Raw genomic sequence first — 18,287 nt, 5'->3', positions numbered from 1 at the left:
CCCAGAAAAACAGATACTTCAAGGACCAGTCTTCCCATTTCACTTCAAGACACATGCTTCCCCTTGATCTTTAGACTCCAAAAAAAATAAACCAACCAACAAATATTAGGGATGCCGCTTAGAAGATCTGGAATAAAAGTACAACCCAAAAAAAAAAAAAAAAAGACCACAAGACTCTGATAAGAAACTCAGCTAAGACAGCCATCAGAAGGTACAAAACTAACTCACTCACAAACTCTTATAATCTTAATCTATAATCAAAGGAAATTTTGGAACCAAGTGAACAATATAAAAGGCTGGACCCTCAAAGTAGACTGCCTTCATACAGACTCCATCAACGCATCCTCAGGAAAACTCGCACTCACTGACTTAAAAGGGAATTCTTGTCTACACCTCCTAATCATTCTATGTTTCCCTCTACCTCAACTGCAAATCATTAACTTATTGCTGATTCCCCTCCCCCAATTATACTTCAAAATCAATGGAATAGAAGAAGCCACTAACAATATCCATACAGAAATCACCAGAGTCAGACTAATCCCAGAAACAAAAACTAATACCTGTGTCAGTAACTTTTGACCTATCTCCGGCCTATCAACTCTAGGTAAAATCTTAGAAAAACTAATCTACACCCAGTTAGACAGCTACATAGCTACATAAAGACTTCAGGAATAACTGGCTACCAACATCATGGGTTTTGGTCTGGATGCTTTGGCAGATAATATCCTCCTTAGTAGAGATAAAGGACTAATAACTGACTCAATATTTACTGGCTTAACAAAAGCCTTTGACACTGTTCATTATTCTCTCTTGCTACACTCCCAAACCACTGCCAACATCAGCCCCAGTGCAACCCCATGGTTTAAGGATTTCTGTCTTGCAGATAATTCAAGGAACAAACTGGATCCACTCATTCTCCTCTAACTTACATCTCTAAAGGTGTCTTTCAAGGTTCAATACCTTCTCCTAATTCTATTCTCTCTTTTTGCCAGCAGCCTCCCTTGGGACACCCACCTTCAGTTCTACTTTAAGCAGATGACATGGTCATCTATACATTTAACCCAAATGTTGCTACCATAAAACAGCAGCTTGAACTTGACCTCTCCCAAATTAACTGACTAACTAGGCACAGCCAAATATTCAATGTAAAAAAAAAAGACAAAGCACCTCGGAACTATCCATAAATTCTCCAAATTCTACATCTCCTGCAACCAAAACCAAGAAACAGAAACAGTCTCACACCACAGATGCCTTTGTATCTGGCTAGATCCTTCTCTTTACTTCCAGTACCACATTCATGTCATTAAAGCCAAAATTAATAAATTATTCTTCTGGAACAGGAAAAGTTCCCACTTTCTCAGTCCAGCAATTAGGGCAGCAACAAGGAAAGAAGTCATCCTCCCTTAGCTTGCATACTGTCTCCCACTCATTGTTTCTATTGCACAAAAGAACTGTATTGCTCTACAAACCACCTCAAACAACATTTGTTGGTTCATTAAACTATCCCTAAAAGGGAACACTACTGGTTTACTCTTGCAAAAGCAAAGTGTCTGCCCATTCCACAAACAGCTTCCCTCCTTCTGTGCATCCTGTTATGGGAAGAATGCTGCCCCATCTTTGCCCAGAGAATTCCAAAAAGAGCTCTTCCTCCTTATGATCAATGGTCACTTTCTCAAACTACACTCCATCTGTAAACTCCACTATCAAACCTAAAATGCACAGAGAACGCTTTCCCTATTCCAGTACTCAAAGTCTGGGAATCCATACCCAAAGATATTAAATAATTATAGCTGATCATTACTTTCCATACACAGCTGAAACACCTTTCAACCAATCCAAATGCAACTGCTTTAGAACCAGCTCCATATCTTAATCTTTTCCACAACACAACTCAGCAACACTTCCTATACTCTTACTGCAGCCAATTATTTGAGGTACGCTAGCCCTCATTACTCAAAACAGTAACATATTCAACCAATTGCAGCAGGCACACATTCCAGCACATTCCAGACACAATACTTCTCCTTGTACAACTTCTTACACACACACACACACACACACACACACACACACACACACACACACACACACACACACACACACACACGTCCACTCTCCCAGATCCACTCAAGTTCAGGTCTTCTACTTATCATGCCTGGGCTACACCACACAACAAATACAGCCTAACAAATTTACTGTCACCCCTTATAAGCTACTCTTCATGCCCCTCCCTTTCTGCCTCCTCTGCTTTGTAGGCATAGCAATTCACTACCCTAAAAAATTGTCCTCACACAATTTTCAACTTCCGCCCCCACCCAGTCTCAAATCACTACATCTACACTTTCTTCTTCCACCTGTTACACCCAGAAATCTTTCCTTAATACCCTCCTCTTCCTGATATACATAACTCAATGTAAAATAGTGCGCCTTTTTTCAGTTTTCAAAGTTCTGCAGAAGATTCATTGGTACAAAAAACAGGATTTCTTCACTAGAAATCATAGTGTAGTACAATATTCACGATGCAGTATACATGCCACTACTAGCCTATGTACAGTGGATAAAAAAGTGTACACACCCCTGCTAAAATGCAGGTTTTTGTGATATAAAAATGAGACCAGAATAAATCATTTCAAGACTTTTCCCACCTTTAATGTGATCTATAACCTGTACAATTCAATTGAAAAACAAACAAATCTGTTAGAAGAAAATTTTAAAAAATTAAAAACGTACAATGAGCTGGTTGCATAAGTGTGTATACCCTTAAACTAACACCTTGTTGTAGCACCTTTTGATTTAATTACAGCATTCAGTCTTCTTGGGTAGGAGTAGCATGGCACATATTGACTTGGCAATATTTGGTGACTCTTCCTTGCAAAAGTGCTCCAAATCTGTCAGATTGCGAGGGTATCTCTTGTGCACAGCCCTCTTCAGGTCAACCCACAGATTTTCTATTGGATTTAGGTCTGGACTCTGGATAGGCCATTCCAAAACTTTAATTTTCTTCTGGTGAAGCCATTCTTTTGTTGATTCGGATGCATGCTTGAGATCATTGTCATGTTGAAAGATGAAAAATTCCTCTTCATCTTCAGCTTTCTAGCAGACCCCTGAAGGTTTTGGGCCAAAAGTGACTGGTATTTGGAACTGTTCATAATTCCCTCCACCTTGAATAATGCCCCAGTTCCAGCCAAAGAAAAGCAACCCCAAAGCATGATACTGCCATCATCATGCTTCACAGTGGGGATGGAGTTCTTTTGGTGATGCAAAGCGTTGTTTTTATGCCAAATGCACCTTTTGGAATTGTGGCCAAAAAGTTCAACCTTGGTTTCATCAGACCATAACACATATTCCCACATCATTTTGGGAGACTTGATGTAGTTTTTGGCAATTTTTAGCTGGCCTTGGATATTTTTCTGTGTAAGAAAAGGCTTCTGTCTTGCAACCCTACCCCATACCCCAGACATATGGAGAAAACGGGAAATTGTTGCCACATGTAGTACACAACCAGTACTTACCAGAAATTCCTGCAGCTCCTTCAGTGTTGCTGTAGGTCTCTTGGCAGCCTCCCTGACCAGTTTTCATCTTGTCTTTTCATCAAGTTTGGAGGGACATCCAGTTCTTTTCAACATCACTGTTGTCCCATATTTTCTCCACTTTTTGATGACGGTCTTCACTGTGTTCCATGGTATATCTAATGCTGTGGAAATTTTTTTGTACCCTTCTCCTGACCGATACCTTTCAACAATGAGATCCCTTTGATGCCTTATAAGCTCTCTGCAAACCATGGCTTTTGCTGTAGCAGACAACTGAGTAAATGTCAGGAAAATCCTACTAGGACAGCTGAACTTTATTTGGGGTTAATCAGAGTTTCTTTAATTGATGGCAGGTGTGTACCCAAGAAGACTGAATGCTGTAATTAAATCAACTGGTACTACAACAAAGCATTAGTTTAAGGGTGTGCGCACTTATGCAACCAGCTTATTTTGTTTTTTATTTTTTATATGTATTCCCCTAACAGATTTGTTTGTTTTTCAAATAAATTGTACACACTGTAGGTCACATTAAAAGTGGGAAACGTTTTGAAATAATTTATTGTGGTCTCATTTTTTTATATCACAAAAACCTTGCATTTTAACAGGGCTGTGTATACTTTTTATATCAACTGTATTTCTATTGCAAAGAGCTTAGCAACCTGTTGACAATCCTGTACTGATTAATCCTACAACTACTTCTGTATCTTTGATTGTATTTCTATTTTCTTATTGTAAATTACTTTGCAAGCAACTTCTTCCACTACCTTGTATTCCTTTTTTATCTGATTGTAAACCCCAGGCTGAGTGTGAAAATGGCCCACTTGCACAAATACATGCTTGGATGAATAAAATAATGCATACATGAATACTTACATAAATAAATAAATAAATAAAAACAAGTGATGAAATCCAGACATTTTCAATGCATTACGTTCAATAAGTGCTTGAAGAAAAAAGAACATTAACAATAAAAACAAAAACACAAGCAGGCAAACTTTTTACTTCAGTTAAAGGCTACAATTTCAAAATTACATTTTTTTTACCATAGCTATGAAAGGTCCAAAGGAGACAGCAAAAACGGAGCAGACAATCAAACCCAATGAAGCAAGGCGTAGAAAACTGAAGGTGTTCCACTTCAAGGACCCATCTAATAAGAGTAAAAGCATTTGTAAATAAACTGGTGGGCAAAGTGTATTTATAGCACATTTTTAATTTCACCCATCTATCATTAAATCATCACAATATTTTACCTAGTTTCATTTGCTCTACAGTGAAAAAATATGGTGGTTTGTAAATTGTGCCTTGATTATTTTGATGCTACTACTGCTTTTTAGTGAACATATAATTTCTTCTTGTGAAAAGACATTGCTCTGTATAAGGTTCACTACATATACAGGGTTAACAGCCTTCTAAGATGGCTTATTTCCCTAACAGAAAAATAGCTTTGTCTTCGAGTACTTCTCATTCTCTTTAGTGACATTTTATATCTCCAAAAATAGTCTCACGAACAACTTTAGCTTGGTCTGAATTTACTGAACTAATCACCAAACACTACAAAGCTTTCACAATTCTTCCTCGCCAATCTTCTAAACCACCTATACTTTTTCAAACATGAAACCTAATTTTAAATAATCTAGTCTTTTGCCTTCTCCATGTCAGTCTCCTTTATCTCTATATCCTCATAATTTCTCTACGAATAGTATACCAGTTCTCACTAGTAATTATCTGAGATAGTTAAATATTCCTTCTAATTAATGTTTACTAACTAAATCTGGGACAGGAGTCGTATATATTTTGCATATAGTTATACGTGTAATATATTACAATGTATTACACTTTATGATTTTTTTTTTTAATAAAATGTGTTATGGGAAAAAAAAAACAAAGTGCTAGAAGGGCCCTGGTTCTGGTGACGACAGAAGCAGATGTACAGTCTGAGAAAAAGCATGTGCAAACTGGAAAACATAGGATCAGCAGAAGATATTTTAAGATAGAAAGAGACTTATATTAGCTGAAAGTATTTCTGAGGTTAATATGGACCGCATTCTAAGTTTGCTAGTTTGTTACATGTACTTAGTTGCATTGCTTGTAGAAGAATAATTTGAGATGTAATTATTCAGAGTGAACTTCCTTTAAGCACTCTTTCTGTACGCATTAGTACATCTATTCTATCACACAAGCAGGCTTTAAATATGGTGCAATGTTTACTCTCAGACGAATGAATCAATCTGAATGCATTTAAAATACAGAGGTACCCATTCAAGTGCCATCATTAACAAATAACCCTCTGTCGCTCCAATGTCACCAAAACTGAGGAATGCACGGCTGGCCAAGGTAACATATACAGTTGAGCAATTCTTCATAAATGGCTTACTGCAGGTATTTTCTGGAGGGAAGCACATGGCTAATTATTGCAGACCTCTCCTCCAGAAGCCTCATATGCATCTGCAGTAGGCCACAGAGGGTCTTAATTATGTGATCAAAAAATGTGTTCATTGAACGCATTTTCATTGACACACAAACAGCGAACACACTAATTTTTGAATGGCCACTTCAGCAAATTTTTTTCCCAGGAGAAAAAAAGCGTGGCCATCATTGGAGATTTGCCCTTTTTCCCCCTGTAGTGTGATCTCGGAGTTGGTATATTTAGTTAGGGGGATGTAGGGGGCAAAGTCCCCCACTTTAGAAGGTTTGAAAGTTTGTTTTGTTTTTCTTTGGCCAAGAGATTTTATTCCCCTGGGAAAAAAAATTCACTGAAGTGGACGCTCTGTGATTAATGTTTTCGCTGTTTGTAAATGAAAATATGTTCGATGAATATGTTTTTTGATCAGATAATATAGACCTGGCCACAGAAACAGCTCACCACAGTACTTCTCCACTTTGTGGTACAGCATTATGATAGACCTTTCTCTGAATTGGAAATGGTTACTGCAATGTGTACACCAGGCTTACACCTAGTGGTAACCTTTTCGAACTGACCTCATATTGTTTCCTTTAATTCTCTGCTACAAAACATGACTATGCTTAAAAAACTGAGTTTTACAGTTATTTGTTTTTCAATACTAGACCCATTAATGGTCCTTGAACATAAATTTGGTGCTGGACAGAGAGGCGCAACCTAGCCAACAGGTAGTTCTAAGCACATCTCAAAGGCAGAAGACTCAAGTTTCTAAAGAGAATTTAGTACAAAAATGGTCTTAATGGCAGCAGATAATTTGTCATCATTTGGTCATAGTTTGCAGCATTTAATTGCATAAAGAGGTATCGTACAAAAACAAATAAGTTTACAGAATATAATCTACAGTTGCTGTGAGCAAATAGCAGATTGTAATTAAGGTACTGATGAATTTCTTTGGCATTTTGAGTTACCAATGGGGGCAGATTCATTAACGCCTACACTAAGTGTACACAACCTGAATTCAAGAACATGCCTATCACATTTTCTGTGCTTTCAAGTCACACAGAAAGTGTAAATGTAGTCTAAACTTCGTGTTAACCTTCAAGAATCTTCTTTGATATGTAAGACTACAAAAAAATCAGAAAGAAAACTAACATTATGAGGAAGATGGTGAGAGTTATGCTTGTGTTGTCTGTTCACTTAGAACGGTGTACACTTAGCGTAGTTGTTAATGAATCCCACGGATTATCCCACTGTTTTGCTTTATCATTTACTTAGGGAAGAATTTAACAGCATTTGAGATTTAGTTTGGCTGATGCTACGAATTTTCAAATGTGTTAAAGGCTTTTCATTTTACACCATGCCATTACAATCAAGCTAATTTACTGTTAAATCATTACAGATGGTAATTATTGGTTTAAATTAACCAGAAAGACTGCTATGTTTAACTGTCAAGTTAAGAATTCTAGCTGCACAGCTTGCTATTAAAAACATTGTTCGGTTTGATCTGATAAAAGCTTCTCGTGTTTCTAGTCTAAGCACAATACATGTCTGAGCATAATAACATTTAAAAATGCAATGATCCTAAAGGAAAATGATCTTTGGGAGTCTCTTATGCAGAACTGACTTATGTTTAGTTCCTTAATTCCTTAACTGTATTTTCAAATGATCTATTAATTCAAAATGGCTCTTTTTACATCACATCACATCAGAGATTATGATTCTCCTCAAAGTAATACTCAAGTGTTAAAGTGCTATGAATAACATACCAAGTCAAAACCTGTACTGATTTTTTCTTAATTTGCTTACAGGAAATGTGTGTACAATGGTATGTGCTAAGATGGAAAGTACTTTTACATGCACAGAACAGAAATCCACTTTCTTCTAAGTATAACTACTTCCTATTCCAACTGTAGTTTTAGAGAAGATTCATGTTTATAGGTTCTAACAAGGCTACTGATCTGTTATAATCTGAAGATGCCTAGCCTTACATTCCCATGTTCATTTTAGCCCTTAAATTGTGTGCACAAATAGCCCAGAGGCAGGCATAATAAGGATATGTTGGGACATTTATATGTTGCTTCTATTATTGATGGACAAGGGTGCTAAACTAGGAGTGAGAGTACAGTTGGGTAAAATCTTACCATAATGGTAGATGTCCTTCTCTTCACTGTTGCAGTAATCCTTTCAATAGGGATCTTCTGCCAAGGGTAGCCCAATGTCCAGCCAGTATAGCAAAGCCTTTAGCTTGTCAAGGGTATGCCATACATCACACACGTATGCTCCCCGCGTACAGCATATGGCATAATGGTGACATCCAGACACACCATCCTCAGAACTAAGAGCCCCAGTAGGAATGCCAGTCCAAAGATCACAGAGGATACAAGCACATCTAGAAGGGAAACAACCAGGGGAAGATGGGAAGGAGTGAATACTGCAACAAAGAAGACAAGGACATCTACCGCTATGGTAAGATTTTACACAACTGTACTACGTCCTTCCAGTTCACTCTTGCAGTATTCCTTATAATAGGGAGAATGCAAAATCTCAGGAAGAAGAGAAGGAGGAGGAAGGGCCAGTACAGCCATTTACGAACCCATGAATAATGTCCCTAGCAAAACCCGCTCTAGCCCTGGATAGCATATCCAACTTATAGTGCTTGGTAAAAATATGCACAGAAGTAGAGGTAGCTGCATCAGGAAAAGAAATTAGTATCTAAACCTTTGAAAATAGCACTAGAAGAAGCCATAGCCCGAGGATAAAGAGTCTTAACAGAAGAAGGAAGGCTCTGACCATGAAAACAATAACAAAAAGAAATGACTTTAGATATCCAACAAGAAATAGTTTGCTTGAAAACAGCCAATCCTAAAGATCTAGGATGAAAGGAAACACAAAGCTGATCAGATTTGCGAAAAGCTTTGGTCTTATCCAAAGAAAATCTAAGTTATCTATGCATATCCAAAGAATGCAAAACCTCACTACAAGATTACAGAGAAGGGAAAATAGTGGACAAATAAATAGACTGATTAAGAGACAAGTCATTCACCACTTTGGGCATAAAACAAGGATTAGTATGAAAAGACACCCAGACCTTGTGGAAGACTAAAAAAGGAGTAACAGCCATAAGGGCTTGAAGCTCAGACACCCACTCAGCAAAAGTAAGGGCCAGCAGAAGCACAGTCTTCCAAGAACAATGCTGCAAGAAAGCTGAAGCTGCAGGCTCAAAAGGAGCCTGGGTCAATTTCTCCAAAACAAAATTAAGGTCCCAGGAAGGAGGAACAGGCTATCTGGGAGGTCTAATATGAAGGAGACCTTTAAGAAACTGCTTAGCTTCAAAACTAGAGGCTAAAGGGGGTGCTAAAGGCAGACAATCAGAAATAGTGGGCCTTGACAGAAGAATATGTCAACCTAGCATTATGCAGTTCACACAGATAAGAGAGAACCAAAGGAACATCCACAGAAAGTGGATCCAAGTTATGAGAAAGACACTAAACAGAAAACCTCTTCAATTTGGATAAGTAGGATTTCCTAGTAGTTGGTTTCCTTGCCTCCTGCAGGACCCTAAGCCCATCCTCAGAAAAAAAGGTTTCGATATGGAATCAAAATCCTACCATCCACACTGTCAACTGAAGAGTGTACAGGTGGGGATGGATGAGAGATCCCTTGTCTTGTGTGAGTAGGTCCACCCGGTGAAGTAACTTGTGATGACTGCCCTTGGCTAAATGCAAAGAGGGAACCAATGTTGTCTGTGCCAAAAGGGAGTCACCAGCAATTTTTTGGGAGCATCCTGCTTTATCTTGAACAGAACTTTTGAAAAGAGGAAGGGGAGGGAAGGCATTAAAAAACATCCCCTTCCAGGAAGAAGAGAGAGAGTCCACTTTCCAGACCAGAGGACATGGGGCTCTGGTATAAAAAAGAGGAAATTATCTGTTCCAGGAGGAGGCAAATAGATCTAAGACGTACCCCACTGGTGGACAACGCCCAGAAACACATCCCTATAAAGCATTTGCTTATGGGATTGTGATGTGGACCTGCTCACATAGTATGTCACAATGTTCTGACCTAAGGAAATGCAAACTGCCTGAAGTGTCATTTCATACTAGATAGCTAGCTCCCACATAATAAGTGCTAACCTGCATAGGAGAAAAGATCTTGCCCCCCTTTGCTTGATGACATACCACATCACTGTGGTTTTGTCTGTAAGTACCTTGAGGGACCCTGGAGTGAAAAGCGGATAAAATGCTTGAAGAGGCAACAGAAGAGGTGTCATCTCTTTGACACTGATATGGTCTTTCTTTTGTTGAAGTGATCAGAGGCCCTGCACTTTTACAGAGCCGAAGGAAGCCCCCCATCCCACATCTGAGGCGTCTGTGAACAACTCCAGAAAGGGGAGCAGAGGTTGAAAAGAAAGTCCTAGATTGAGTGACAATTGCTGAATCCACCCCTTAAATTCTAGCTTGGCATGAAAGAAGAGGGACTATAAAATCTAGAGGATGAGAGTGCTGAAGCCAAACTGACTTTAGAAACCACTGAAGCTTTCTCATGTGGAGTTTGGCTAGAGGGAGCATATGAATGTTGAAGGCCATAAAACCCAGAGCTCAGAAATTCCCTATCTGTAATTAAGGCCAGAAGATGAAGGGGTTGAAAGAAGTCAATGAGAGTTAAGACCTTGGGAGAAGGCAGGGATGCCAGCATTGGAGCAGTCTGGATCCTAAATCCCAGAAACACATAATCTTGTGAAGGAGTCATGAAGGACTTTTGGAAATTTACAGTGAACCCCAGGCTTTGCAAGAGAGAAATGGCAAAGTAAAGATGCTGCAGTAGAATCTCTAGAGAGCAGACTAGGTCGTGCAAGTATGGAAAGACCTGTAATCCCATTAGCCTGCAAAAGGCAATCACAGGAGTGAGGCATTTGATGAATACCCTTGGGGCAGCAGAGAGACCAAATGGCAAAGCAGAAAACTGAAAATGCCAGGAAGCAACACAGAAATGTAAAAACTTCTTGAAAACAGGATGAATAGGGATATGAGGATAAGCATCCTTGAGGTCCAGAGAAACTAGAAAAACTTGAGGAAGCAGCACAGGAGACAAAGTCTGAAGGGACAGCATATGAAAGGAAGGGACCTTCAGAAAGGTATTTAGGTGAGAGAGATCCAGAATGGGTCTCCAAGTGTCCTTTTTCCTGGGGACTAAGAGCATTCTGGAAAAAAAACCCTTCTACCTTTGAGAAACTGGAACTTCCTAAATAGTTCCCTGAGTCAAGAAACCCTGAAGCACCTCGGGAAAAAAGACTAATTGTTCCTGAGCAGGCTGAGGAATGCCCATGAAATGGGGTAGAGATTTCCAGACCACGTAGTACCCTTGGCGAATGATGGAAAGAACCAAGGAATCTTGAGTAATCTTTAACCAAATAGGAAGGGACAGGAAAAGATGAAGAGAAAGAGGAATGTGACTGAGAAGAACAGGATAGTGAGACAGCACCTGGTTTGGCAGGAAAAGGAGATTTCTGAGCTAAAGGAGTCTGGGTAGCCTTAGCAGGATGAGCCCTTCTACCACCCTTCTTACCTTTGGGGGGAGGGCAAGATGGCCTACTAAGAAAGGCCGGCTTATTGCAGTAATTCCTTTGGAGTTTAAGTACAGGAGAAGCAAAGATATGTTTTAGATCTTGTAAAGCCTTATCATTTTCACCAAACAAATGCTTGTTATCCAGAGAAGCATCCATCAACTTAGCCTTAATATCATCGGCAAAAGTTGAAGCCGAAGCCAGGAAAATCTTCACAGCACAGAGCCAAAAGCAGCAGCCCTAGAAGAAGCATTTGCTTGCATCATAACAGCATTTAATAGAATGGTAAGCCACCAGAGAAGAAGTCCCTAACAAGGAGACAGTAGAAGTTCCCCTTAGAGTCAGGAAGTCAGAAATAACCTGACAGGTCTGAGATAACAGAGACAAACTATATCTTTTCATATGGGTCTGATAACTGACAGCCCTAAAAGGATAGGCAGCTGAGGTACATCTCTTCTTATCCATTTTTCCATATTTCTGCTGTCTTTATCAGAAGGAGGTAACTTTGTAGAAGGCAGCAACTTTGATGATTTGTAGGATGCACACACACCACAGAAGGGTCAGCAGATAGTCACTTTGGCACTTATAAAGGACTTATAAAGGAACTTGCAGTAATCAGGCACCTTATAAAACCTATCAGTTTTTTGGGGGAGGGGGCTGGGAATCAGGATCCTGAGATGCAATAGAAAAGGCATCCCACAAGGCAGCCAGAACAGGAGGAATAGCAAAAGCTCTAGGAGAGTCCATTTATAGAAGCTCATATTACCTCTTCTGAATATCAGAAACCTGGGCACAATCCCACTTCAAAAATTCCATCATTCTGGAAACTGTGTCACCAAAGGAACTCTCCTCAAAAGGAGAGTCAGGACTAGTGGACTCCTCTTCCTCAGAACCATAGTCTAAGGGAGAAGGAATGTGGGAAGAATAGGCAAGGGATTCCTCATTCAAATCCTCCTCCAACTTAGAGGAATCTTGTTCCCTAAGCCTATTAAGAGGAGCAGAAGACGAGGGGGGAACTGGAACAGAAACAAACTGAAGAGGCTTCAAAGCCATAAGGGCATTAAACAAACCTTGAGCAAAATTCTGCCATACACTCTGAGGGCCCTTAGGGGAAACATGTTTCGTTTTTCGTTTCTTCTTTAATGGGAAGTCAGCCTTGTAAAATTTAGAAGGCTCAGACCCCATATGACACTCTATAATGGTATTTAGTACCTCCTCCCTAACCAAAATCTGAGGAACACCCCTTGGCCCTTCAGTAATAATCAGTTGCAGTTCCCCCTGAACTTCTAAAGTAGACATATACAAGGCCTACACACACATGCCTGAAGCTGGACCCATTCCAGCCTCTGAAGCTGCTGCTGCAGCAGAGAAATCCAAAGAGGAGCCAGTCAATCTTCTAGGCTTTCACTAGCCTTGAGAGAGATGTCCAATGGAGGTGGCACAGCCAAAGAATCAGACATAGCTTTCTTGGCCTTCTTCTTCACAGATGGCTAACTCTCAGAGTGGGAAGTTCCTTTTATGGCATCTTTTGCCAAAAGCTTAAGACATTGATTTTCTAAATATACAGTTAAAGAGGAAAGCCAACTACACATAGTCTTCAGAATGAAAGCCTGGCAAATGGAACAGGACGTATGGTCATGGGAAGCACCTAGACAAAACTCTGCTTGTGACAATCTTTATGGGGAATCTGTCTGCCACACTGTCATTTACCCCTTCTGGATGACATGAACCCCATAAGCAACAAAAACAAAGGAAATAAATAAGAACAAAACCTCAGTGGAGCACTTACCTGAAAAACATCCTGGTGAACCAGCAAACAAAGCAAGTATTCAGACAGATGATCAAAGATGGCATTCAGATTAGCAGCAAAGAAGTTCTGAGGATGGTACGTCCAGATGTCACCATTATGCCCTATACTGTACGTGTAACATACTGCATACCCTTAGCAATCTAAAGGCATTGGTATACTGACCAGATGTTGGGCCGCCCTTGGCACAGGATCCCTATTGTAAAGAATACTGCAAAAGTGAAATGGAAGGACATTTTGAAGATACTCATCCATACATCCAAATTTTGGATAGGGAAAGATAAGTATTTTGCTTTATAAGGAATCGAGAACATTTCCATAGTCGTGTCCCTGTCAGACTCCTACTATGTAAAATTCGAACACAGAGGTAGAGGAAAGAGATATTTGATGTTACACTCTCCATGTTATGAAGTGCTGCTTTAGCAATGGCATATGGCGAAGAAAGGGTAAATTATGTAGTGAAATGAAAAACGTTTTAGTAAGGAGGTGACTTACAGGTTGACTGAATAACAGAACTTATAAAAGTACACAGTTTATAAAAAATATTGTACAATATTTTGCAAAATGAGATGTTGTACAGAATTGGTGAGAGAGTAGCTAAAACCAAATTACCTGATCATAGAGCTAAATGGGCAGTTTTAAATAAAAAAACAAAAACAAAAAACAAAGAACAAGAAATACAGATTGGGGCACACTTCTACAAAGGATTAAACACAGTTATAGAAAAAGGGATGGGTTCTGCAGCTGTTCAGCAAAAAGCAGTTCAAGTTTCAGCTTTGGTTCAAGAGATAGTTTCCAGTAATTTAGAGAAAAAATACATACAATGTACTCAGAGGTAATTAAAATAAATGAAACACTGAACGAATATATCAACTCAATAACAAAAGTCTGGAAAAAATAGAAACTAGAACTAGAAAAACAGAAAAATATCTGACTAACTGTTCAGATTAACTTATAAAACTGCAAAATACGAGGCTGAAATGAAGAAAAAGGTGGCTGACTATGAGGCTTCTCCAGAAAAGATGTTTAAAAAAAAATAGCAGAGTTAGAACACAGAGTGAGCAGAAAAAAACTGAGATTTTCTGCTGTACCAGAGAAATTGGAAATAACAGACTGTAACAATTTTATGAAAGCCTAAATAAGCAACTGAACTGCTGTTCCACAGCAGGATTTGTTAAGTGAAAGGCAACCGAGTGTATGCTACAAACCTGGCCATGAAAAAGAAGCCAAGACCTACATTAGTAGTGATGCAATCATACCAGCAGAAAGAGTTTATCCTGATAAAACTGTGGCAGAAGGGCAAAGTGTTAAAAACTGGACACAGCAGAGTGCTTGCAGAAAATTATTATTTAATGTACACCTTGCAGATGACAAGCAAATTTATCGCAGCAATCCGGGAAAGTTGAGAGGCAGGTGTGAGATTCAAGCTGCTTTACCCATCTGCCTTCAGATATTTTTTCCTTGAGGATCAATGACATTTTTTGATGCTGAACAGGCTAGGGGAGGAGAATAAAAAAAATTTTATACAACAAAAAGTGAGTCAGAAGGGGACTTTGTTTCTCATTATTCTTACAGTAAAGTTCATACATAGATTTTGCCAGTGAAATCTTCTCCAATGTTCTAAAGGAAAATGCATGAAAGACAGAAAAAAAGCACAGGAGTTGACTAGTAGAATCAAGAGTATATTGGATTTGAACCAGGGTCTGGTATTGGGAGATGAAGATGAACAGGAAGAAGACCAACATCACTGAAATTAGTGAATAAATTGTAGACTATAAAGCACCGATCACATTTGTGAAACACAGCTTTGCAAGAAAAAGACTGGACTTTTGTTGATTTTGTTAAACATGTGAGTGGACTGTAAAGCATATACCACACGTTTTGAAGAACACTAAAAGGGGAAAAATATTAATACTTCTGTACAACATTTTGTGATGTAAATTACATATTATATATAGTAAAGCAGTTATGAGTAGTGTGTAGGCAGGGGCATTTTAAATATGGGGAGAGTCTTTTCAGTGACTGCTGTAGGTGTTAAAGATATTAAAGTAAATAAGGAGTTTTTTTTTACTTGTAAGGAAATATAGACTTTACTGTAAAACGAGAGAAAAAATACCGGACAAAAGCAAGTTTAATGATACTATGCTGTGATCTTAAGTTGCTGGGTGGAGGTTGTGTGTAAAGTGCACCGATTATATTACATGCAGACTTAAGATATTTTCTCTTATTTTTACAGGGGTGAATGTCTAGATTACTGCCCTTGACTTAAGCTATAAACAAGTGATTTTTGTACGCAAGTAGGTTTTAAAAGTAAGACAAAATGATGAAAAGCCATGAAAAATGCAAGTTCTTACATCTGCAAAGATATTTGTTTTTTATTTTTTTCCATTATCAAATGTTCAGTGGGAGTCAGATATACCTTCTGTTCTGAGTAAAATCTAGAAATATTCCTTGCTGAGTACTTTTCCGTGGAGACAAGCTGTTTGCAGGTGCAAGCAGTTAACACTGAGAGTTCTCAGCATTCTTTGCTGAGGGAAATGCACAATGTAAAGGTATTATTGCAAGCAGTTCAGTGAAAAATAAAGACTGAAATTATGAGATGTGAATAAGAGATAGCAGCTCCCTAGCAACCTTAATACTTTAAAGCATTTTATAGAACAATGTACAGTCTAGTGTTATTTAAATATAACTACTGCACTTTTTCTTAGGGCTAAAGGTTAATGTTTTCTGAAAGCTTACAAGCCACGTTTTAAAACATCTGAGAGTAGAATATAGATAAGAAAAGAATAGACAGCAATCAGTGTAAGTGGGAACATGGACTGTAGCATGCACTTTAGCATGAGTAATCTCAGTTTTAGGTTAGGTAATGCCTGAGGGTACAGCCATTGATTTGGCGGAATTGTTCCTATCTGGAGGGTTAAACTTAATTTTTTTTAAGAGGGACATAGTTTTGTGTGTTTAATCTAAGTTAATATGGGATTGGGTGATTTGAAAATGTATTTAGTTTTTTGTTTGAGAGCTTTCATTAAAAAAAGTATCTTGTGACATAGGTTCAAATGGGGACTACAAGAAACAAACTGTATAAAAGATCAGCCTGCCAATTATTTCTGTGTGCATACAACACAAAAGTCATGAATAGTAGGTGGGAACAATAGCTTTTTATCATAATGACTCATGTAAATGGCCTTACAGGTATAGACAAAAAAGGTACTGAATTATTTATTTATTTATTTGTTTTGCATTTGTTAACCGGGTTAGTCCAACTGGGTAAGAAATTACCCATTTTCAGTGGAGACCCGAGGGGAAAAGCCCTGAACAAAACATACAAATAGAGACAAGTTAACAATATAAAGAGCAAAACAAACTTATGGATACAATAGATACGAAAATAAATGTAATCCAAGGAATAGTACATAGCTATAAACAAGGTCAGAAGAAGGAAAGTGCAAAAGAAGATAGGAGTAGAAGAGGAATGAAGTGATCTAGAGGAAGGAGGAAAAAAAGAAGAGCAGTAGGATAAAGTAAATTATATACAGAGGGAGGGTATAGAAAGAAGAGCAGATTGGATAAAGTAATATAAGAAAGAGGAAAAAGATCTTAATGATAAGTCTAGTGGAGAAATGGGAATATGGAAAGGGAGGAGTTAAGTAGGATGGTTACAGGTACATATAGTGTTGTTATGGAGGTACAAAATAAGGTCATGTTTGAAGTTAGGAAGAGCGGCATAACTTCTAATATGGAGTAGAAGACTATATTATACTAATTATATTAAGCAATGCAGAATGCAAATAACGTTTGGAAAGAAATGAGCATGTGAATTTGAAAATGAAAGGATTTCAGGATGGATATTAAGCAGAATATCAGAGACAAAGTAAAAGGGGAGTAATTATAATAATTGCTAGATGGGCTACAATAGTGACGAGGAGAGAATAATGATGGATCTGTGGTAGTAAGGGGCTATTGGCAAGGGAAGAGGATTACACTTAGGTGTATTTATATTCCACAAAAACTGCTATTATGAAACTTAAGAACATTTTGGGAGAAATAATCAGCTTTTAGCAGGCACAATTACTAATAGGTGGGACCAGAACTTGATTTGCAATACTGAGGATATACTGGGTGACCTAGAAGGGAAAATACAACAAAAGGGTAGACTTCCAAAGAAATTTAAGAAAATATTTGGCATGGAAGATGAGACTTGGTAGTAGGAACTATTTCTCAAGGTTCAATCACTGGCCTAGAGTAGACAGAAATCATACTTCCCAGGAACATTTGCATTTAATTGAAAGCTTTGATACACACATCCAATAACTATTTCAGATCATGCACCAATAAAAAATAAGATTAAATGCAAGGTAATGAAGTAAAAATGAGGTGGCGGCACTTTCCCACCTACCTGATAAAAACAACAGAATTTAAGGAATGGGTAATAGAAATTATTTGAGAGCTACTAGGGAATGGAATCTGGACAGTTACTATGACTAACTGAGAGCTCTAAGCCTTAACAAATCTGAGGAATGTACTTCTCTCTCTTGCTACACAGTTTAAGAGCTTTTGACCCTGGCAGCACAGTAGCAAAGCATTGTGGCCTCCAGGATATATCAACTAAAGGGTTCAGAATGGATTTACCTCAAGAATGCCAGGTCACCTACTCACTCCACAGTCACAGCTTGTAAAGAGCTTCATCTTCCTGTCAACCACAATAGTGGAGTTTCAGTGCTTCCACTCTGCAATATTTATGATCTGATCCAAAGCACACTCAGAAATTTCTGCAGGAAGGAACTGAGCAAAAGTCCTCTTCACAGAGAATGTCATATGCCTGAAGTTTCTCCATAGAGGAAGCGATCTGTGATTGGTAGGAGGATGAAGGTAGGAGAGGACTCAATTACCTTATACTGTACATCTCAAAGTCAATGGCCCTTATGTCATCAGACTTTTCACTGCAGCCTGAGTCAAAGCATGTCACCACCACACTGATTCCATCAGCAG

At 38.6% G+C, this 18,287-nt stretch overlaps 1 protein-coding gene across 2 annotated transcripts in view; it reads right to left on the bottom strand.

Annotated features, from left to right (window-relative positions):
- ALG8 (ALG8 alpha-1,3-glucosyltransferase) overlaps positions 1–18,287 on the bottom strand; it is a 625,276-nt gene that overhangs the window by 327,128 nt on the left and 279,861 nt on the right. For both annotated transcript variants that reach the window (XM_044072699.1, XM_044072700.1), the window contains one exon: positions 4,574–4,677. In XM_044072699.1, coding sequence (XP_043928634.1) covers positions 4,574–4,677 — 104 coding nt within the window. The remainder of the gene's footprint in view (positions 1–4,573; positions 4,678–18,287) is intronic.

Source organism: Protopterus annectens, chromosome 5.part0 (genome assembly GCF_019279795.1).
Source record: "Protopterus annectens isolate FY-2018-M chromosome 5.part0, PAN1.0, whole genome shotgun sequence".
Classification (NCBI taxonomy): Eukaryota; Metazoa; Chordata; order Ceratodontiformes; family Protopteridae; genus Protopterus; species Protopterus annectens.
This window is presented reverse-complemented; position numbering and strand designations above follow the sequence as displayed.